General features: G+C 33.7%; 1 protein-coding gene and 1 long non-coding RNA gene across 5 annotated transcripts in view; both read right to left on the reverse strand.

Moving 5' to 3' along the window:
* LOC308654458 overlaps positions 1 to 25,517 on the reverse strand; it is a 1,408,498-nt gene that overhangs the window by 299,441 nt on the left and 1,083,540 nt on the right. The window lies entirely within an intron of this gene.
* Positions 1 to 25,517, reverse strand: part of DIAPH3 (diaphanous related formin 3) — a gene marked incomplete at its 3' end in the record, with an annotated part of 478,285 nt that overhangs the window by 161,257 nt on the left and 291,511 nt on the right. For all 4 annotated transcript variants that reach the window (XM_081278663.1, XM_081278662.1, XM_081278661.1 and 1 more), the window contains 2 exons: positions 12,042 to 12,168; positions 4,525 to 4,687 (listed from right to left, as the gene is read on the reverse strand). In XM_081278663.1, coding sequence (XP_081134789.1) covers positions 4,525 to 4,687; positions 12,042 to 12,168 — 290 coding nt within the window. The remainder of the gene's footprint in view (positions 1 to 4,524; positions 4,688 to 12,041; positions 12,169 to 25,517) is intronic.

A 25,517-nucleotide genomic window follows, 5' to 3' on the forward strand; every position in this document is an offset into this window, starting at 1 on the left:
TGAGATGTGGCTCAAGCGGTAGCGCACTCGCCTGGCATGCGTGCGGCCCGGGTTCGATCCTCAGCACCACATACCAACAAAGATGTTGTGTCCGCCGAGAACTAAAAAATAAAATATTAAAAAAAAATCTCTCTCTCTCTCTCCTCTCTCTCACTCTCTCTTTAAAAAAAAAATAAAGCTAGGTGAAATTATAATGGAAACTTACTCCCTCTTTCTGGCTACCTTGGATCTGCAGTTATAAATAAAATGACTCCCCACTGGCATAACTACCTACAGTAGATTGTTCTACAAATAAACAAAACAACAACAAAAAGTTAATTTCAAGATGAGAATTCTCAAGTAAGAGAGGTGAGTTAAACTGTTGTCAAAATGAGCAGCTGTTCTTCAGAGAAGCTACAAGATTTTGAAAATTTTCCCCCTTGGTCTACATGGCTTGAGGCAGCAGTCTGGAACACATGTTCCCTCTTTAGCTATTGTAACAAGGCTCTCATGGCACACACACACACACACACACACACACACAAAAAAAAAAAACCCCACAAAAACCCCAAAATCACTGAAGAGCTATATCTATACAAATTAGAGCAGTTGCACATTTAATAGGACTTAAAAGAATATAGTCATATACAGTACAGACTCTGGAGCCACAAAGCCTGGGCCAGCACCTTGGCTTCTTGCTAGTTGTACAATGATGGGCAAATCAGGATCTCTGTGGGCCTCAATTTTCTCATCTGTAAAAGAGGAACCACAGGAATACCATATCTAGTTTGGGGAAGGATTACATGAGTGGTTACAGCCCTGGAAAATGGCTGGTACTACATGTGTTAGTTATTAAAGCATGCCACTCATTGATCATCTGTTATTCAACAAATTTATTATATGCCATGAGACACACCATAGAGACACAAAGGGAAATAAGATAGACACAGATTTTATGAGAGGCAGCAAATTTAGAACAGAGGTCAGAGGGTAAGTATAATCTAGCCAGACAATTATGGAGTGCTCCAGCAGAGCAAGCAGTATGCAAAGCGACCTAAATCCAGGCAGAAATATTCCATGTATGGAAAACTACCCAAAGTGTGTGGAGTAAGGACATAATTCCAAACCCACTTCATGTAAAATAAAATGGACCTTTATGTTATAGTAAAACTTGCTTTTCAAGACCATGAGGACACCTAAATGCCAATGGATAAAATAACAATGGAAATATTTAATAGTATTTTAAAAATAAAATATATATTTTTGCCTATCATATTAACATGAGTTTCTAGAACAGACTTTCAGTACATTAAAATTCTACATCTGTAGCTACAGAACAAATATTTTCTGAATAATGACTTATTCAACTTAATCTGGTTCCCAAAGATGAATAATATGAAACTACTAAATAGCAATCTCCTAAGAAATCAGAACACTGACTAAACAAGGGATTTGTCACTAATTTTAGTCAATATTAATACACTGGAATTTTTGAAGATATGTTTTTTTTTCCCCAAAATTTAAGCAATATAATCATATACACCCATCCCTGCCAAAAAATAAAAAATAAAAGAGAACAAAAAAATGCGTACGTGGGGCTGGGGATGTGGCTCAAGCGGTAGCGCGCTGCCTGGCATGCGTGCGGCCCGGCGTCGATCCTAAGCACCACATACCAACAAAGATGTTGTGTCCGCCGAGAACTAAAAATAAATATTAAAAATTCTCCCCCCCCTCAAAAAAAATGCGTACGTGAAGTGTCACCACATTTATATAACCATTTCATGTTCAGTCTTTTTTATTCTTATTTTAGTCTGAAGAAAATTTCTTCTCCAAGAAGAACTATTTCTTATTTAGATACTTTAAGCTTAGTAGTAACAATTTTAATTTCATGTAGTGTGTGCATGAAAGTTTGACAGCACCTACTTCTACAACATATGAGACTCTGAAATAGGTAAAACAGAGAAGGCACTCTGTTACCCATTTTTTTGCCCTTTGCTCTCATTCAAATACTTTCTCCCTCAATCCACTATTTAGTAGTGAAGATTTCAAGTTATCCATACAATGCCATAAAGCCCCGTAATCTTTTTAAAACTTGAGAAGTTTTGGAATTAGACTTGGATTCAAATCCCAATTCAGTAACCTATAGGCAACATCAGTTTCATATAATTAGGAAATTCCCAAAATGCCAGTATTCTTATTTCTAAAGTGGAACACAAACTACAGAATACAGAAGGCAGAGCCATTCAGTTTGAGTGAAGACTCTTGTGGAAGAATACATGAGTTCAAATTCTAATTGCATCATTTTATAGCAGTAGGACACTGAGCTAGATATGTTCTATTTCTGTCTCAGTTTCCTCATCTGCTACACAAGGATGGTGAAAGCTAAAAATTTTAGAATCACTGAGATGTTTGACTGAGATGATACATGTAAAGAATTTAGAAGAATGGACCATAGACAATCATGCATTCAGAGAAAATCATATGTGAAGTGTATTATTATTATCATATATCCATTTTATCCTGTAATTGTCAGGGATTCCCCCAAGATCACCCCCAGGTATGATAATTTGCTAGATAGATCCACAGAACTCAGAAAAAGGCATTATACTCCTGTTATAGTTTATTAAGTGAAACACAAGATTAAAATCAATAAAGGAGGAGGCTGGGGTTGTGGCTCAGCAGTAGAGTGCTTGCCTAGGATGTGCGAGGCACTGGGTTCAATCCTCAGCACCATAAAAATAAATAAAATAAAGTATTGTGTCCAACTACAACTAAAAAATAACTATTAAAAAATCAATAAAGGAAAAAGCTATATAGGGCAGAGTCCTGGCTAAAGCAGGTGCAACTTCCAGTTGTCTCCTCCCAGTAGAATCCAACAGGGCTTATTATCCTAGGAATAATATGTGACAACATGCACAAAGGAAGTACTGCCAAAGAGGGAATCTCACCTGAGCCCTGATGTCAAGGACTTAATAAATTGCCTGTATGATGGATCTGAGCTACTCAGTCTCCAGGCCCCCAAGAGACCAACAATGATACAGTGTAGTCCAGGGCACTGCATGATCAAAAATTGGTGTTCACCTGTTAGCAGAGTCCATCTAGGTTGATCTCAGACTCTAGGTGTATAAATAAACCCTTATTGGGCACGAGATTCCAGGGCTTAGAGGTACTCTCTCAGAAGACAGTCAAGAGCTAGACTTTTCTTGGAATAAGAAGTTATATGAGCACCCAGCACCCTTTGAAATAACCTTTTCTTGCATGATAATTTATTGAGCAACTAAGATTGCCAGAAACTATTTTGATATATCATTTCACTTAACAATTATACAGTCTTTCAAGGAAGAAGATTAACATTTCTTTTAAAAATATGGAAACTGAGGCTTGGGAAGGTTAAATGAGTGTTCATAGCCACATTATTGGGGTGGAATTCAAATCTAGCTCTCTCAGACTACAGAGATTTTTGAACTGCTTCCACCAAGCTATGCTGCCTCAGAAAACATAAAATTTAAAACAATATGTTGTACAGAATATGACATAGATACATCATAATATATATAAATCTAACCACAAAATTCACATCTTATGGTGAAAAACCTAATTTAAAGAATCACTTTGAATTTGTGGAGAAAATAAACTGGAGCTGTGAGTAAATATGTAGACTGGTTTTTCTTTGAAATTATGGGTTTTTATTATAAGACTATGTAATCTTTATTAAGTGTTTATAACCAAGTCCAGGAAAGTCAGCAATAAAGTTTTCCTAAGATTTATAAGAACCAGTTCTTTAAAATTCAATCTTCTTTTTCTTTATGCCTCCAAACTTTTTAATCCTTACAAACATTTGCTGAAATATAGAAATGACTTACCCATTTATTAAGAATAACAATTTTTTCCTTGTAGAAGTATATCACCAGTTTCCCTAGGGAGGCAACAATGCCTTCTCAATTTATTATGTGTGTGGTTCCCCCCCCCACCTCATCTAATCAGCTAATACTTTTCAAAAGATCTTTTTAATGCCTAAATGAAAGGATTCCACATCAAAGACCTGACCTCCCTATTAAATTATCTGAAGGAAACCCTAGGAATGTAAAATCTATTCAAAGGAAAATCACAGGTAGCTTATTGTACAATGCATTAAGAAAAGAAAAGGAAAAAAGCTTCATAAGAGCTGCATGGAATTTGGTAAAATTATACCACAAAAATACAAATCGATCTTAAGTATAAAGAAACAAATTCATAGCCAAAAACTTATTACAAAAGAGTTCTGTAATCAGCCAGGAGGGAGCCTTTATGAAAAACTTCAGAATTTGTCACTTTTTCAATCACAATTGCTGATTAAAGCTTAATGTTGGAAAGGCCAAAAAGAGAACAAACCACATATTTTTCAATAGATTTAAAATCTGAAATTTTAAAGGCAACACTCAACATCAGAATGTTCCATGTTTGCTACTTGTTACAGATAACAATGAGTAGAATGAAATAATGAAATAACAGATGAGATAGTATAGAGAAAAATACTTAAAAAAACAATTAAAATTTTTGCCATACCATGAATGTAGTCCTGAAGTTATTTAAGTCAGTAAAAAAGTCTTCCACAGACACCTTCTTCATATCAATGGCATAATATACCATTATACTCTGGTACAATTTTTCCATGTTTTCAAGTAACTTTGAAAGTTTTCCATATTGTTCTTTTGCAGTGATAACAAAGCTGTACATTATAGTTAAGGTATTTTGTAATTTACAAACTGAAGCTTTAGGCATGAAAATACACTCCAAAATTTCAGTCTAATTTTTAGTCACCATTACTTCCTCTACAAAATTCCATGACTGGGATTCCACCTCTTGGGTCCCCTTCTTCCTCTGGGAGAAGTCTTTTCTGCTGTCCTTTAATAAACTTCTAATTTCTACTCTGAAAAAAAAAAAAAAAAAAAAGAAAACAAAATTCCATGATTACCTTAACAGTCATCTTTACAAAGACAGTCTAGATGATATAGAAAAAACATTTAAATTTAATTTCTAATTAACTTTGGCAAAATATCAGAAAACTCAAATACTTTTATATTTAACACTTCTATTTTATAACTCAGTTTTAAAAAATTCCAATTTACTCAACTAATAATCTATTACATGAAATTATAGCTTGGCAGTTGAAATTGAGTAACTGGAATGATATTAAAATCAACAATCGACCCCATTGAGTACAGCAATGAAGTTGGACAAGTTGGGGTCAATTCATACCTCCTATACCTGGTAGCAGTGTACCTGTGGAAAAGTCTTCCCCTCATTCTGCCTTGATTTCCCCATCTGTAGGATGGAATAACAATAATACCACCAAACTCATAAAGTTGCTGTGAAGAGTAAATGAGTCAATACTAGCAAGGTTCTTAGAAATGTGACTAGGCACTTAGTGGCATTAGTCATTAATTCAATTTGATAGTCATTGATAGTTGAATATATGTTTTAACAAAACCATGGCATTTCCTTCACTGTGCAACAAATTGCTGATGCAATCAGATATAAGATCTTGATACCATATTCTGAAAGACTGTTCTTAGAGGATTAGTTATAACTTCCTATGGTTCCTTGAAATTGGGACAAAGAAACAGAACATACAGAGTTAAATTCACAGAAGTCATGTTAGTATCTTTGACTAATGTACATGTATAAACACACCTTAGCAAAATTTAAACTGAATTAAGTTAAATGAATTCAAGCTATGAGTAAGAAACCTAAAATAGAATGATTATATCTGAAAAAAAAAATTCTCACAACTAAAAAAAAGTTCTTCCCAGTAGAGAACAAAATAAGGAAACTGAGGCAAGCCCTTTATTTTGAGGAACGGAATAAAAGAATCAATAAAAAAAGAGAGACCTTGCTGCTGCCAGGTAGGGAATGAATCCAGGACACAAGAAACAATTCTAAAAATCAGAGCCTGACCTCCCCAGAGGCCCTGAGGCAGCCAGTCAGTCACAGCTCAACTCTGTAATCCCTGCCAGTGGATCCCCAGGGGATCTGTTTCCCTTCTATTTCTGTTTCTTTTCATACTAAGCTGTGCTGAGTAGTATATGTAGTATTTCAGAAGGAAAAGTGGCTAGAAGGCAGGGAACCTGGATTCTAAGGCAAGAGCTGGTCTTTTTAATGACCTTAAGATCTATATGTGACTCAGCTTTTATGTTCATTCAAATAGCAACATGCCTCTCTACACTTTCTAGTGTAGATTTTAATACTGTCGGTAACTGGTACATTTACTTATGATATCACTCTGCAATTCTTGGATAAGTAACAAAACATTTTGTATAATTAGTCAAACCACAAAATTGCAAGAGATCATAAAACAGAATCACATAAAACAGGTTTCCATATGTAATATCAATATTCATGAAATATTATAGGTAAAGTGGATTTATGTAAATAAAAATCACATTTGAAATGCATGCAGAAACTATTATTAAATAGAATATATAGTTATTCATCTGTAACGTGAAATAAACATTCAGAAATAATCATTCAGAACTCAACACTGATTTATAAATGGTTTTACATAATCAATAAGCTCTCACCTAAAATTATTTATGTCCCAAATTGAAAACATGCATTATTTATATAATCTTAATTCCTACCTAAAAGAAAAGGTTTCTTGTTGAAACTTACCAATGAAGAATTTCTTCAGTTCTTTCTCTCCCATGATACATTCCTCTAATCTCCACAGGTTTGAGTAGCCATTTGTACCAGTAGACCACAGCACTTACCCGGAAATTTTTCTGGCATATTTTTACTGCTAGATCTATAATTAAGTTGTGAGTTTTCCTTTCTAATCTTAATTCTTTAGTGGGGCTTTGTTCTCACCACATTTCTAACAAGTGTGGTCACCTCTTACTTTCTGTTCATTCTCTAGACTCTATCTAACTTCATTTAGTCATCTGCAATGACATTGGTTCTAATTACATATTATTATTCTTCCTCTTTGAGGAGAAAGGAAACAAATGCCCACCAAAATTACTTAACAAAAATCCATGGAATGCCTTACTCATAAAATTGCACATATTCATGCATAGGCACACACATAATTTGGATGTAAAGAGCTAACAGAATTACTAAAGATTATCTACCCTAGAAAATAGGTTAATGACATTATTTTGGAGAACATCTATGATTAGATGATTCTATAACTACTCCTTTGCTGCCCCTATCACTGCTTATAAGGTTTTGCGTTTTAAGAATAGGTACTTCACAAATACTGATAATTTTATTCTTGAGAATCTGGTAAACAAATGAAAATAAAGCAAACACCTTTTTTTAGATTTTCAGGTAATAATCATAAGTAATGAAACATCAGAAATGTCTGTGCAGATTTATAAAACAGAACAATTTTATTAAAAGATGTGATGAAAAAGATGACTGAGAGCCAGAAGCATGGAAATGACATGGTTTTGTTCTAACAGCTAGAGAGCTTTTAAAGTTAATTTTCTTATCATTATTACATATAAAGCAATTTGCTGCCAAAGAAAATGAAGTGGGGCTTTGAGTAACTGGAATTACCCACAAGAATGGCAAAATCGTGATTAAACTGAAACAATTTTGGAAATAGCCAAATTAATCCTTGGAAGTTTAAAATGACTGTCTGATAGGATGGAATAACTGGTTACACGAATGAGGCACACTATGTCAGTACTGAAGGGCTACTCTCATTAAGGGATGGTAAAAGATCCAGATAAAAAATCATCATCATCTAAAAGAAAAATAAGTGAAGCTGCTAAACTCTAAATAAATGTAACATTCATGTCAGCAATAGCTAGGCTTTAATTACCTTTTTCCCAGAATAAAATTCTATATATGCAAAGAACTTTAGAAAACATTGTAAGATACTCAACAAAATATACTTTTGAATAAAGTCATGCAAAAATATTTACATTCTAACTGCATGATGTTTTATGAAATCTATTTTTTTCTTGACCTTAAATGAAATTCAGGACAAATTCTCATTCATTTCTAAGTGAATCAGTGTAATCTTCCCATTTGAAAAACATATGACTACTATGTTCATATGGATTGAAATACAAGTATTTTAATGTTTAGCATGACTCAGATTTAGTAATTCTCTTCTGGTCTGCCAGTGGTACATACTCCCAAACTATCTACCAGACATATATTTCACATTTATTCTCTGGTTATATTTTCATTATTGTATTTCTGCCATCTGCAATAATAAGTCTTCCAAGGACCAGCTTCAATCAGTCCCTTGTGTTTAATAATTTGGCTACACTGTCCTAGGATCGAGTCAGTCCTTCAGTCAGTATTCCCAAAGTTCACAGCACTTCAAACACTCTTCTAGAGGGTACAGTACCCAAAGTTGTGAAACATACATCTCAGATTGTGAAAGCAAATAATAAGTAAATGAGATTTTCACATAGTCTAAGTATAAGGAAGAAAATAAAACTTTATGATGTCATACAAATCAGAGAGGTTAACTTGATTTGGGTAGTGAAGAAAATCTTGGCTAAACTGATTAAAACAACAAGGCATGATGGTAGAAGAGCAGCCAGCACTAAGTGGTATACCATTCTCATATAAATGGAATAAGATTGAGGAAATGAAAAGATAATTACAAATTAGAGGATTCATAGAGGAAAAAAAGCAGGCTATTTAACCTGAATCTTAAAAGTTTGTTGAGAATGGGTTAAGTGACAAAGAGAAAAGAAAAGAAGAAGGGAAGGAGACAGAAGACTAACTCAAAGAGAAGAAAAATTTGCTACAATAATTCACTTAATTACCCCTTTTTCCACTGCTTCAACTGGATCGTGATCATACATTACACAGGTTTACATTTCATCCATTGCAATCTTATATTTTACGTTCTAGATGTAATTCAACTAAAGAAAAAATGTTCTAATTTCCTTTACCTGAAAATGCTGTACTTTCTGTAGTATAGAACACAGATACATGATATATCAGTCTTTCAATGAGTTTACGGGGATGGTTTTAGCATCTACCCCATAATTTAAGAGGTACCTAAAATATTCCTGTACAGTGGAACAACAATAAAGAAAAGTATGAAAATAAAGGGGGATTTAGATGAAGAAATTTTAAAAATATAACACAGGAATGAATCAGGTAACTTGTCATATAAGTGGTGATAAATAAAAAATATATTAATGTTTAACAAAATGATTGTTTGTTTTTTTTTCCTCAGACTCAGGAGAGGGGGTAGAAAGAAAATAGAAAAGCGAGTGCCTTTGGAAGGAGACTATCAAGGGCATGCTCTAAGATCTATTTGTTATTTTCCTAAAAATAAGAAATATTAAAGAATTTAAAGGTCTAAAGAAAGGAACAGGGACTACATGACATAAATCATTGCATTTTCTTAGTTTCTCACTGGTAAGAATTTAATAAGTATGTACTACACATACAATAGCTTGTATATAACAACAATGTTGATCCTACCTCAAATTTGTATTCCACATTTTTCAAGTAAATATTTACTGTGGAACTATTCAATACTAATTATAGTTCTGACCAGGCTTAGCAACTGGAAAATAATAATTATTATGAAAAATCCAATGATATATGAAATAATTGTGCATGACTTTTAAAGGAAGTACTAAATTCGTATTTTCATGTTACAAAGTAGATGTTAACAAAGAGCATGCACTAGAATAATAAAAACACAATATACTGTAAATTGACAGCTATTAGTGAAATTTCATAACAAAATTCTACATTTATAATGGAAAACAATTCATGTAACAGATTATTTAATAGTTCAGGAAATCATGATTATTTAAAGTAAATATGTACTTCTAAAGACTCATATTTAACAAATTAAATAATGCATATATTCTTTTGAATTGGTTGATGAACCAAACATTTGACATGTACCTCAACTAATAAACATTTAAACATAAAACATAAAGTTTGAGTGTTAAGAACTTAAACTTAATACATTTTTATTTATTGTGCATTTTAGCTTCCAAACGCTTCCATTTTCTAAGATCTTAGAGGCTCACAATTTGCCATTTTAATAAGATCTGTATAAAAGCATTTAATATTCAAAATCTGACTTGTTGTCAGTCCTAATTAAAGTAAACAAAGTCTTGCAATGAATGAATTTAATTACTTCAAAACTAGTGTGTCTTACTAAGATGAAAAGCAAACTAGTGCAATCTAATCTCAGCAAAGAATATTTATGATTATAAGCTTTGTCAATAGCAAAGTGCACCAACTGTTCATATATCTGACTTCCAAGAGATACATGAATGCTAATCAGTTCATTAGAGGCTTCTAGGTTGTGATATTTAGCGACAGGATATAGTAGCTTTCTTGTCCATGGAGGATAATTGTACTCAGAATGAAAAATTGTTTCCAACAAAGCATCATCCTTCCTGTTTCTGATTTCCTGCTGGTTGCTTTTTATGAGCTTCATACCTTTCAAGAAGCCGACATCATTCAGCTTATTATGTCACATGAATACAAGTATGAATATGTCCTGAGATGGTCTGCTGAGCAGGATCCTACCACCTTTACTCCCAGCTCAGGCATTCTTGTTAGGCAGAGAAGCCTAGGCTCCATAATTAGCGCACTCACAGCATATTACTAGAAGTTAGAGTGGAAATCCTTACTAAAATGGTTTCTACCCATAGGGCACACACACACAAAAAAGCATTTCAATTAACAATACTTAATGACATAATGATAAACTCACATATGAGTATTTTAACATTACAAGATGATTGGAGAGGGGAGGGGAAGGGAAGAATGATGAAACTGTTAAAACTGCGATAACATTTATTTTAAAAAAGCAATCTTTGACGAAAGAGAAGGTAGTGCAAAAATGTATTCTCGATGGATAAATACAGACTTTAGTTTAAAAAAGAAAACAAAAAATGAGAGCTTTACTCACTATAGTGATAAAGGCATGATCCCTAAACAAGGAATGGAATGGGTAAGAAACATGAAAGGAAACAAACCACATTAGTCTAAATTGATTGTTGCTGGAGTGCATTTTATGATAATTCCCAACAAAGACAGTGAAGGAAGCTAAAATGGAAGTAATTCACAATTAAGCTGAAAGCATATACAATATAATCTATGACAAGCCAAATAATAATTTTGTGATTCACTAAATCTCAAGGGAGAAGTAGTAGAAAGAGGAAAAGTAGTCATCTTATTTCAAGTACTTCAGTTTAAAATAAAATATTAGGAGTGTCAATTTATCAGAACTCATTTTAGAAGTTGGTTACACTTTCATATAGAATTCACAAGCCCATATGGGATTTTAATAATTCATTGTAATAATATTTCATTACAACACAAAAGATATCAGTGTCTTAATTTCATATAATGGTTTGCAAAGTGATTCAACTTTAGTTTCAGGAAATAAAAAAAGAGTTCATTACTTCAGTTACTCATTAGCGATTAAGCTACAAAATTAGTGATAACAAAGATACCTGAAAGCAAAGAAAGCCTTAAATCAAGCAAGAAATCAGTCTCATTAATTTATATATCTGCCATGGTGTCTGCCATATTTAGCATGGGTGAAGAAAATATAAACCTAAGTAGTGATTGTGACAAACTTCATTTTGATCTTGGACTGTGCAGTATTTTGAAATGAAGTATTAAATTTTGTGGATCAAGAGTTAATTTCTAATATATATCAACCCTTGAAGCTGACTAGTCACACCATGAGTTTATACAGGCTATATCTGTTTTCTGAAATATGTCTACAGTACCTAAATCTCATCATAGCTTTACCCTCAAACTTCTCTTGAGTTTCAATATTCTTTATCATAAACATCACAAGAAAGTAAGGCAAATGAATGGGGGGAAGATGGGAGAATATAGTGTTATCCAAGTAGATAAAAAGAAAGGGGAAAAAAATCAATAGAAATACATGGTGTGTTACTCATGATGAACACTTAAATTTTCCTAAAAGAAGGCAAAGGTTAAACATCTACAATTTGACACTTCAGAATGATCTTTGGTTATATAAAGACATTTAAAACATTAAAAAAAAAATTGTACTTCTACTTGATAGTGACTTAAATTTATTTAGATATCAAAAGGATATGGACATCTTTGTCACAAACTTGTCATGCATGTCCTCAGGAGGGGGAAAGGTTTCCAAATCTTTCTCAAGCTGTTGAAGCTGCCTTCCCATCTGCTTCAAATTCTTTTCCAGCATTTCTACAGAGACTAAAAGAGAGTATATTAAATGCCTCCAAAGGACAAAATTATAATATATAAAAGGTACAATCTAGAAACATAACATTTTTTAAAACCTCATAAGAAAATTTATTATTAAAAAATTGAGTGTCACAGTTTTTAACCTTTTAATTTGTTAAAAAAGTTATAAAGTCAATAATAGATTACTTAAAATATAAGACAAAAGAAGTTTAGGAAATGTCCACATGAATAAATAACATTTAAGAAATAAGTTTTATTTAAAATCAGAGCTCTTGACCACTACAAATATTATAAAATAATCATACTATTCATATAGACAAAGAAAACCAATGTTTTAAAAGTAAGCTTATATAATTCTGAGGTTTCAAAATAATCTCTTAAGGAAACAGTGAATAGATGACAAAGATGAAGAAAAGTGGCTTCTAAAGTATGAGCTAATCCATAATAGTAAACAAAAGGTCTCAGAGGCTATTTACAATAACAGATGTCAAGCTTTCTTTACTGAAGCTATGAGCACAATTTGCATTTAATATTACCAGTTAATATTTTCCTTCTTGGAATTAAGTTTGCCCTCACAGCACACACAACTAACCAATAGTAAACCAAGACACAGAGGCAGCATCAGAACATACTGGGGCAGCACAGCAAAACAGACAGAGATCATTAAGAACAATTTCCCAAATCTTTGCCTTGTCTATCTTACATGACATTAGAATCAAAAGTTACCAACAATGAAAATAAAATGGCTCAAACCAACTTTTTGTATATTTGCTTTAGATTTAAGATGAATTTTAGTTTAAAAAAGAAAAACAAAAGATTTCTGGTTCCTTTCAATGAAAACTATATAAAACAATGTTTCACAAAATTAATCCAATATAGTTTGTCATTTTCAGACCTGGAATTAATCCTGAGGAACGGGACAAATCAAATATTACCTATAAAGAAAGGAATATCCTTGAAAGGGATCTAAATGTTTAAGAAAATGGTTCTGAGTTTTTAGAACATACAGTTTAAAATTGTCATAAATAGCTTTAAAAAACACTGCAACATAGTCTGTTATTAAAAATTAGCAATCTAATTCTCAGATTTAATGTTTATGAAGTCCAATGACTGAACTCTTCATAGAGGCACATATAACATTTGTTTGTCTCTGAAGAATGAGGGTACTTTAACCTTGGTTCCCACTGTGATGAAGCCATTCTGAAATTATACTCATGCATATTTTCTTACTATTCTATTTCTCATGCATCCTCTTTTTGTGGTTTTCACAGTTGAAATTGGGGCTGGGAGTGTACCTCCAAGGCAGAATGCATGCATCTCATGCAGGGGTTCAATCAAAAGCACCGGTAGAAGAAAAAAAAAATGCAATAATTGAGATGATGGATTGTATGAAATGTTTCCATTAATGGTAGTATTTGGTGTAGGAATTCAATCTATTTAACTCATGTTCCCCATGTCTTGCTGTACACTGCTCATGGTAGTAACATACATTTCCTATGTTATGCTCTTTCATTTTTGTGTCTGCTGGTCAATCTTCCACAAGCAGAACACTTATTTGATCAGGTCCATGGTGTTTCACTTACTTTTCTCATTTCCAAATGGTTATTTTGCTTCATTCAAAGTTCTCTTTCTGCATTACAGAAGAGATTCCTTTTGCTCTCCTAGTCTATTTGATCTCTCCTCTAATGTCTCATTAGCATTTCCTTTATCATTTCTCAGGAAATCTTACAAGTGGTTCAGTCACTTTTAAACTTCTTAAAACTTTGAAACTTCTGATTAAATAAATGTTCTAGAACATGCAAGATTTTTATATTAAGTAAATATGTACTCAAAAAAGTGTATAAGTTATACTTTGTGCTATTAATTAGGTTAAAAAATAAGTTAATGTACTATAGTATAATCTTATTAGTAATCAATATAACAGTATTGATAATGAAAATAATAATAATAGCAGGTAACTCTAGTGAGTGTTTACAAATATTGGGTAATGTCTTTAATGTTTTCCAATAATCAGTTCATTTAAAGACAACATCATGAAGTAGTCTACCACGCGGCCTGCGCAGTGGTTTCATTAATGAGGTTCTAGGCATTAAGTTAGTTAGAAGAGATCGAAATAAAACACACAAACCAGTTACCTTATTTCTATTGCTAGGTCCGAGATGGCTCGCCTCCCTGGTTCCCGCCTCCAGCCGCCCAGCAGGGCAGCGAGGATTACTCTGGGCTAGCAGGAGAGAGAGAGAGCAAACACGCCTGGGAGTAGCTTTTTATTTGGGGAACAAGAGATTCAGGGGAGAATTCCATCCAATGAAGGTTGAGGGGAGGCTGCACTCCAAGGTCAGGGTCAGTGATTGGGTCTCCGGGGTCAGTGGTCACGCACACCCCCACATGGATGGGCTCTCTCATCAGGAAAGGGTCGGGAAAGCTCCGACACAGCCAGAGCGCCTCAGGCCCTTAAAGGGAGTCACCCAATCACGTGTCAGAATGGCTCTCCACAAAGTAGGTGTTGTTATTATCTCCAGTTTACACATGAGCAAACTAAAGCTGAGAGGGTGGGTAAAAAGATCAGATAACTGAAAAGTGGAAAATTCAGAATTTAAATTCAGGCATTTTGATGTACAGAAATTATTAAGAGAAATTACTTCTTTGTTTTTCATAATCTCTACTCTCCCTATCAATAACATTTAAATAAACAAAACTTGTTTTCATATAATTGGTTCCTTGTACATTCATGCTTAGATTAATTACAAGGAATCCAAAGATGACTTAGCCCATGGAAAAATACCTAAGCACTCTGGAAGGATGAATGAACAGTTCTCCACTGACAAAAAGCACAGGGTAAGTCTTTGTAGGGAACATAGTCAGATTTTTTTTTTCCCTGACATCAAATGTATTGTTCTAACACCAATCAATTCTTTAACTCTCTAACACTAATTGGATTTCCTACAATTCAACTGAACTCTGACACTACTTACTAAGAGTTAGTGTCATCATCTTAAAGGCTCAGTCTCACCATACTGCCTCATATCAGATGCTTGCTGCAAGTCCAAGAGGCCATCCATACTTCTGAAGGACTGGCTATAAATTGAAGGATTCTACAAGTTCCCTCCCTTAAGTCTCATAATTCATAGAACTTAGGAAACTGCTATATGTACAGTTAAAGTTTTATAAAGGACACATCTCAGGAACAGTCAAATGGAAGAGATTTACAGTACAAAGAATAAGAAAGAGAGGGTAGAACAGATTCTTCACCTGCTCTAGGCACATGCCCTCCCAGCATATCCATGTTCTCAACAACCCAGAAGCTCCCTTAGCCTCTGTTTCATAGTCTTTGTTGAAACTTTTATTATAAGTTATTAGAGATTAAATCATTGCCCATTCACGATTTAATTCAATCTGCAGTCCCCCTCTTTCCCTGGATGTCAGGGGTTGGGCTAATATTTCTAACTCTGGAATCATATTATTAGTACCTCTGGAGACCATTCCCCATGAAAGGAAAGACTTGAGACTTATCCAACTCATTGCTAACCAGTGGGTCAAACTGCTTTCTTCATGATCTGAAGCAACTTCTCCTGGGACCAATTTCCACATCAGTGGAATGGGAAGCATCTCACCATATATTTTTACTTCAGAGATACTTCATAATACATCAAACCAAATAGTGCAGTATGAAGAAGTTTTTTGAAAAAGAATACACCACGGCTTTCATATTCCTAAGTAAATAAGAAATGATAAAGCTTAAAGATTTTTTTTTAAAAAAAGTAATACTAGAATGAAAGGAAAAGTGAAGTCATCACTACAAGCACCAGGCCAGGAACAGGCTAGTGTGGAAGTCAGCCCAGAAGAGTTGATATTTTCAACTCTTATGAATACTGGGGGCATATCCAAACATTTAAGGTCAGCACCATCACTAGTAAGCTACCTTTAAAAATGGTTCTTGCAGCTACTCTATGATGGAAATCCTACTAAAGCCATCTCTTATGCTTCATCAGCAGTCTCTGATTAGATTACTTGTGCATTATTCTTAAGTGGATTTAAATATAATCGACCAACCTCTCACTGTTGGTTTTTAAATAAGGACCAAGGCACACTTGGAAGGGAGAGAGGAGTGTGTGAATTCTAGGCTAATAAACTACAATCTAATGTTTAGAGTGATCTGATGGATAAAACTAAAGAGCATTTTAAGAATTCCCTTGGTGTTTTCCTTTTCAGCAATTTTTATATTTCCAAGGACAGCTCCTTAATGTATCATCAAACATAATTTACCACACTTTACACAAGTCAAATTCTTTAAGGTCACTAATTTTTTTTTTTTTAAAACTAGAAATCCAAACTAGAGAGCTTTAAATTGGAAATTCTCAAAGAAGTGTTATTTTATTTGTGTACCTATATGAGACATGTGTTTGAATTTATCTTTTAAATTAAGTCATTTCTTAAATCAAGAAATATTCTGTTTCATTATTTAGAAGAAAAATAATAAAACAGAACTGTCATCAGAGTTGATTAAACTATTTTAAGGCAATTCTTTCTTTTCCATTTTACTCAGTTAATAATTCATCAGGTGGGTTCTTAGTCAACTTGGACACGTGTCTTGCCCTCAACCAGCTCATTCATAATCTCACAGCTCAGTGGGCGGAAGGATCACAAACTATTTCCTGTACTAGTAATCTGCTCATTTCCACCCCTCTCCCCCTTGCAATCCTCAGATCCAAATAATTGTGACACCCCAGGCCTTTGACTTCACAAACAGTACTTACATTTGGGGACTCTTATTTCTTCTATGATCTCCTACTGTTTTTCTCCAGTGTTTTTATCAGAATGTACATGAGGGTTTCCAAGCACCTAGTGACTTACAGATGTCTCTTCCTGGTTTACAGCATGCCAGTAGACTGGTTACATAACATCTGAGCTCCTAAACAAAGGCCCCACACAAAACCAAGCTGGCTGCATTCCATGTTCCATCAAGTTACTCTCAAAACAATATACAGCATATGTAGTTTCTCCTGCCCATCATCCTAACCCTGATTCTGGAAATAATGTGTCTATGTTCTCTGTTCTCTACCCCTGGATTACTCCTATATGTACTTTATAACAAGTATTGAAACACCCAGCAAGATCCCTGGTGAGGTGCCCTTACCACCCACCCTAACTGGTAATTGAATCTAACTTTACAACTACCATACACTATTGACATTGATCTTCTGCTCCCAACTAGCTGAGAATTCCTTAAGGGAAGATACCATATCTTATTTAACCTTTGTACCTTCAGTTATATAACATACTATAAATGTTTGCTGGAGGAATGGACTCTGGATTTAACTTTAACCTCTCATGATAAAAGCACTGAAACTAAAATGGGAAAATATAACAAATTAAATATCCAGGACATTAAAATCTAAGAAACAAGATTCTTTTCAAGTGTGTTGTCCTCATGATAATTATACACCATAGGTGCTAAAGTAGCTGTAGAATAAAACTTAAAAATTACAACTATAAATATTTAAGTTTAAAGCAATCATGAATACATGTTTCTATAATACCATGGCCTAAGATTTACTCTGCTAAGATTTGAAGTAAAAAAGAATAGAAATCATATACATTTAAGTAATCTTTATAATTAAAACTCCTCTAAATATCTCCTGAAGGTTTTGATCATTCTTTCATAACAAGTATACTGAGAAATGCCTAATTCATTTTACACATCATGACATAATACAGTGAAACTCTTTTAAAGAAAGTTTAAATAATAATTTATTACAATTTAAACTTTTAGGGCCAGGGTTGTAACTCAGAGGTAGAGTGCTTGCCTAGCACTTACGAGGCCCTGGGTTTGATCCTCAGCACCACATATATATAAATAAAGGTATTGTGTCCAACTACAACTAAAAAAATAAATAAATATTAAAAAAATTTTAGATTAAATAAACTATCTACCCTAAAAGGAATATTGTTTTTTTGTGTGAAACTATTGAGTTTCAAACTCCCATAAAAAATAATTTTACTAGAATATTCTAATAAAGCTATAATGTTTTATAAATACAAGTTTAAATAATAAAATCAGAAGAGAAAAATAACCTCACCAGTATTTTTTAAAATACTGAATATTAAGTAGATCTAAAATAAAATCAAAACTCTAGAATACCATTATAAACGTATTATGACAGAAATGTACAAAAACAAAACAAGATTATAAAAAAAAAGCCACAAAACTGAAAATAAATTGCAGCTTCGTTCAAAACAGATCAGAGCAAATTGAAAGAAGCAGTGTAAGTGAATGCCCAGCCATCCTTATCTAGTAGCTGTACTTCCTCTACTCAAACATTCTTTCTTCCCATTGTTCCGATTCTTGATGGGACTCCATGAAATAATACACCATAACTTGCAGTCCCTAATTAATTTGCTATATCATATACAATGGTGGTTATGTGTTGTTGTTTTCACATTCTAATGTGAGAGAAATGCCTACATTTGACATGAGACCTGGAAACAGGAAAAAGGCTGAAGGCAGATGGAAGAAATAAAGAGGACAACCAACCAAAGGCCTCCAGTCAGTTCTGTGTACCACCTCACCCACTGTGGAAAGACACAGGCAGCCTTGTTTTCTAAAACTATGAAGAAGATATTAAAGAGAAGATGGCAGCTTTCTAGAAGACAAAACTATATTCATGGGAGAAGTATATAAAAAGAAAACCTTGTTTGCTATAATAATTTGAAAATTCGTTTGGACAAACAAGATATTCAAGAACATAGTAAATATTAAATAAAAAGACATACTTGACAGAGATGTTGTTCTCTCAGAAACTATAAAATGGTTTTTAATACATGCATTGGACAGAGTGATATTAGTTCTTTCTAATGTGCCCCAGGATAAGTATCAAGTATAGACTGACCAGATTTCAAATAAAAATAGTTTCCAAGTGTAGCTATTGAACACCAGGTTAGCCTCAACAGCACTGTACTTCATATTACTGGGCTTGAAAAAATTCCAAATTTTTTCCTGTCTAGATCTAGATACTTCCTTGAAGTTTAATAGGCATTTTAAATTCATATTTTCAAATTATAACTTATCATCCTTCTTGAATTTGTTCTTACATCTCAATAAATGATTGATCATGACTCCTCTCTTTCTCTCAATGCCTACACATTTGATCATACAAAAAATCCTGTTCACTCTGATTTCAAAATACATTCATTTCTTAAGTATTTCTTACCATTCTAGCCTCTGTTGGATCATTTTAACAACCAAGTAATTTTACTGATCCTACCAGATTCTCTACTGTTTTTTCCCCCCTCCCTGAATATAGCGGCTTAAGTAAACCTCTAAAAATTTAAGTCAGATATTACTCTTTTAATCAAAACCTTCCTTTGGCACCTCATCTCAATGTAAAGTCAAAATCCTTACATTGGACAATGATGTACTACAAGACCAGTTACCTTTCTGACCTAAGCTCTTCTTCTGCTCTCTCTTTCCATCTCTGCTCCAGCCAGATTCACCTCCAGATCTTGGGACCTCTACCTACCTCTTCCTGCCTAAAATGTGCCTCTCTCAAATACCCTGTCCTCCCATGCTTCCCTTAGGTTTTTGCTTAAAGGCCACCTTCTGTAACCACTTAATCTAAAACCTCAAGAACAAACAAAACCAGGAAACAAAAGACCCTTGCCTTGGCATTCCAGTGCTAGAAACCCCATGTCATGTGCACTGGATCCTTTCTGTGATTCAAGTTCTATAACCACCAAATTAAGACAGAGAAGATTTTTCTTTTATGTTCGCAGCTCTACCCAATACCCAAAATGATGCCTGGGATAGAAGAGACACTCAGTAAAGGACTGATCCTTGTTAATACAATTCCTGATTTAGTGCCTGTCAAGCAGCAAAAGCTTAATCAACTGTTTTCAAAGAGTCTACTCCCTATAGCATCAAAACAAACAAACAAACAAAAATTAATGAGAAAAATTTTACATTCCATAAAACCCATAGTTTGAAAGGGAGATTCTGAGAAATTGCCATTACACTGACAGTACATTGATATTTAAAGGACAAATCTGATCAATTTAAAATCTTTCCTAAAGATAACCTTTCTGAGGAAAGGGAAAAGATTACTCAAGATCCTATTTTCTTGAGGTTCTCCCATGAATGTTAATAAACAATGTTTTAGATGTTTCTATCACATATATCATTTATCATAAGTTAATTCATATTTCCATATGGCATTCTGTAATATTTTTGGGCTGAAAAATTTGCTAAAAAGCAAAAAATCACATGCAGACATCCCTAGAAAAACTAAAATTCAGAGTAGTTAAAGAGTTGCTGGAGTCCAATTGTTCTTAAAGGTTGTTTAGTACTGGAACTGCTTTTTCAAAAGAAATCTTATGCCAAAGTTCAAAATGTGAAAATAGAATGTTTCAGGATAAAGCTGAGGAGAAAAAATAGAATCCACTTTTAAAATTTCATTCCCTAGGCTAGTCTGCCCAACTGGTAAAACTGCATTCAGATATACACTTAAAATCTGTATAATTTTCTACAGGTATACTAGTTTAATTTTTAGAAAAGCACAAGCATTTTTCAGTACCATAAATCTACAGAATTCTTCGTTGTACAATCTAAAGCTTGGATAAATTTCAGGCCACCCACAGTTGGAATTCATTTGAATAACTTCTAAAAATACATGTTAAAATTCTATAAAGATATATTATTCATATAGAGTCATGTTTACCTACATCATTAATGACAGCACAGGCAGGTGTTTGTCAACAAAAAATAATCACTGAAAAATAACATCAACAACGACTATGCCAAATGTAGAGAACATTTATACTATGCTTACTAGGTGATATTTAAACTTTATAAATATTTATATGTATATATTAACTTATTTACTTATCAAAAGAAACTTCTAAGGTAAGTTTAAAATTGTCTCCATTTTATAGGTAAGCAAACTCAGGTACAGAGAATAAAAAACTTGTTTAAGGTCAAACTTCTCGCACACTAGGATTTGAACCCCAGGTGCCTAACTTCAGAGATTACAATCTAAATAACAGCCTCTCCCCCATAGTATAATGTCTGTTTCATCTAAAATTGTGATCACATTTTTATTTATCAACTAAAATTATCAGGGTTATTATAATTATCATTGCCAGTCAATAAAAAATTCCTTAAATTTGGAGGAATAAATGAATTTTAACTGTTTTCCTATTTTCACAAAACCAAGGGTATTTTACAATGTTAAAAACAGTAACTGTTTAGAGCCAAACTGTTTCACAATTTAATGACAAATGCTTTCCAGTTACACCTATTAATGTAATTTTCTTTAAAAGTTTCACAATCCCTCCAAGATGATGGTGCTAACTCCACAAAAAGAGTAATGACAGGGACAACTGTAGGGGTTAAATAGCATCCCTCTTAGAGGGACATCCTCCCAGAACCACACAATATGACTCTCTTGGAAATCGGGTCTTTACAGATAGAATTGGTTAAGCATTTTGAGATGAAATCATCCTGTGATATGTTATCCAATAACTGATGCTCATAAGGGGAAGTGACAACACCAGAGACATGGAGAAGGGAGGAGTGAGATGATAAAAGCAGAGACTGGGGTGATGTGTCTATAATCCAAGAAACACCAAGCATTTGATTTCAGAATTCTTGTCTCCTGAAACTTGAGAGAATGAACTTCTTTATTTAAAGGCACAGAGTTTGTAGTAATTGGTTGTGGTAGCCCTGGAAAACGAATACTGCTACTAATTCAAGATTTGCAAACTACCTAAATACAGCCCAGATTCTGGAGAAGAAGAGGCAATTCTGCCTGCAGCATATGATTAGCTCCACGCCTCTTCCTCCCATAGGTTACATGTCAACCTTGCTACCAAAAAGAGTCTGGAGACTGCCATAAATGTGTTTGTTCCATCTATTGCTAAGGATTTTTTTTTTGGTAAAATACAGATTTATGATGTTAATCCATCCTTCATAATGCACTACCCTGAAATCTTCTCTCATCTACCTTGTTTGTAATTTCCCACTTCATGTTGCAACCTGAGGTGCAGTAAATATTGCGTCACAATGAGCAGCTTAAGAGAGCTCCAAGACCTTGGCTGTCACTGGTGATACTGTCCTATTGCTTGATGTTAGCTATGTCTCATAGGTGACACTGACAGAACAGCTCGAGTAGCTACTTCAAATCTGTAGCTGGCCAAAAATCTCCAAACACTGTAAACTGTTAGTTTCTAGAAAAGATTAATGCTGTATTGTTGCCACTTTCATTCTGTTAACCTCCAAAAAGATATAGAGGTCTTCCTGATGTAGTTTTCTTCTTCATCATCATCTATCAGCCCAAGCAGCAGTAGATTCAGAAAATGTTCCTAGCTCAGTATCTCAAAAAGCAATCTTTAGCTTCAAGTAGCTCCTCTATACCCAGTGTTCTTCAATGTCACTCTACAGAATCCTTAATTCTTCATTGAATTTTGGCCATGCTCTTTCCATTCCACTCAGCTACTTTCCAAAGTAGTTTTTATTTGCACAATAAAATTATTATGCTCATTCTTAAATTTTAACTTTTGATGCCAACTATATATAGATAATCCTTGGAAATAAACTGGCAGGATTTATATACGTGGCCCCAACCAGTATACCATACCTGTAATATAGTATAAATATCCTTCATAAATCCTATTATTACGTGGGGAATGACTCAAGTTATATTTTATCATACCTTTTTTATACTTAATGTTAATTTGTTTAACTTAAAATTCTTACATATTCTATCATTTTATATATACAAAAAGTATATACAAACCCTATAGGCAAAATACATTTTTAAAATAAATTCACATTTTATTGCACTTGGTTTGTTTTAATAGTAAAATTATTTTCCAATTCTTGAGCATCTCATTGGCTAGCTACACATAGTCAAATTAGATCATAAGACATAGCATAGGAGTCATAGGCTAGTATTCTGGGCATAGCTTTTTATAGTCTACCTGTAGAATCAATGCTACATAGCTCAGAGACCACAAATATTTTCATCATTTCCATAGGAGAATGAATAAAGTGAAATAAGGTCTCCCATTTGAAAAGTGATAACACATAATTCAGACTGTTACAGGCTTGAATCTGACACTTGCTTATATTGAGATTACATGCACTATACTAGCAAAACAGGGATAAGTAGCAAAGAAATTAGATACACAGAAAAAAAGTGAAAAAGATAAAACTAAGTAAACTCTAGTGTAGATGAATGCATTCTAAAGCAAAATCTAAAATATGCCATAGACAAATCACTAAAATGAAATGTATATATTGATGAATATACTTATTCAGAATGCCTTAATATTCCTTACACATGTACTAATTTATATGACATCTATTGAAAAAAAAATTGAGGCACGTTATGGTACAGATATGAGGTATCCCAAAAAAGCTCATGAGTGAGACATTGGAAGAAAGGTTAGAAGTGGAATGACTAGGTAATAAGAGTCTTAACTTAATCAGTGCATTAATCCCAACAGGGATTAATTGAGAGGTACCTATAGGCAGGTAGGCTGTGGCTTGAGGAGGTGGGTCATTGAGGGCGTGCCTTTAGGGTAAATATTTTGTGTGCTGAGCTTAGTCTTTCTCTCTGCTTCCTCCTGTGAGTGACTGAGTTGCTTTCCTCTGGCACATCCGCCCACCATGATATCCTACTCCACCTTAAGTCCCAAGGAATGGAGCCAGCTGTCTATGGAATGAGACCTCTGAAACTATGAGCCCCAAAGTAAGCTATCCCTCATTAAAATTGTTTGGTCTTTTAGTTACAGCAGTGAAAATTGACAAAACAGCATACTTTGAAGTCATGTGGAAAAGACAGTGCGTAGAAGAAACTTTGATATTCCCAACTGATGATTAGTGAACATACAACACTGCAGATCTACAAGTGCTTCCTCAACTAGTCTAAAAAAGTGTCAACAAATTTTAAAGTACTCTAGTCTGCAGCCAAAGAACTACAAGCAAACAAGAAAAATGTCTTAAGTTATTATATTAGATTACTTAGGCTGCCATCGCCAGATACAAGAGACTATATGCTTAATGAGTAGAAAGTTATATTCTCATGGATATGGAGACAAGGTTGAAGGTGTTGATCAATTTGTTTTCATCTGAGGCCTCTCTCCTTGACTTGCAGATATCCTCCTCACTGTTCTCTCACATCATCTGTCATCTGTGCGAATATATTCCTAATGGCTGAGAGTCCGAACTTTACCTTTTCTTTTTAAAGAAAGAAAAAGATTGGATTAAGGCTGATTGAAGTGATTACATTTTAACTAGTGTGCTCCTATCTTCAAATGCGGTAAAATTCTGAGTATTAGAGAACATGCCTTCAACATATGAATTTGTGAATGACACAAGGAAGGAATTTTTTTTTTTTTTGCTTTTAACCAACAACACAATAAATGCAACATTGCCTATGGGTTGGCTTCTATAAAATCTTTAATTATAAATATTTCCACAACCAACATAGTAATCCTGTGACTTAATTTCATTTTTATTATATAAACAGAAATATGTAAACTAAAGCATAGTTTCATCAAACTCTAATACCAAACAACTAATTTGAAACACCAATTGATTTATCTTGAAGATACAGATCATAAGGCCCCAATCTTTGACCTCCATGATATAATGGTTCCAACTATCATGATGTGAGTCATGCTGCATCGAATATAAAATAAAATTGAATTAATAACTAATATTAAATATTCAAAATACATATCAACCTGGATAACAAATTTTACTTGGCATTTTTGGAAGGCTAGAGTAAAGGTTAATACACATCTTTACTCTGTCTGCTAGTTATAGCAGATGATTTTGAAATTTTCAAACACTATTCAGTTTCCAGGTGGCAGCCACCTGGAAATTAAGTGGTCTAAGCACTCACAGTAGGTGAATAAAGATAAACATTTGTTATTTAGTAAAGCATTTATCATAAAATGTTGGAAACACATGAGGCATTGGAAATCAGGACATATATTTCAGCAATTATTTGGGTCAAACCAAAGAACTGCTAGCTAAGAGCATACAAACAAAGGCTTAAAAGCAGAAAGAGGTATATAAAATAAACAGGATGAACAACTCAAATATAAGGTATCAAGGAGTGCTCCTGAGAGCTCAAAATATAAAAATGGGGTGATAAGAAATGAATAATTAGTGAATCCACTATGATAACATGCTGAATATTGCTTTTTTCTAGAAGCTAATTCTATTCTCAGCTGTTCCAAAAGAGTCCTTGTTCTACAGCAACTGTTCTTTTTATTGATTTTTTTAAAAAAATAAATCACAGCGGAATGCAATACAATTCATATTACATGTATGCAGCACAATTTTTTCATATCTC

Source organism: Spermophilus citellus (assembly GCF_964194105.1).
Source record: "Spermophilus citellus genome assembly, chromosome: 1".
Lineage (NCBI taxonomy): Eukaryota > Metazoa > Chordata > Mammalia > Rodentia > Sciuridae > Spermophilus > Spermophilus citellus.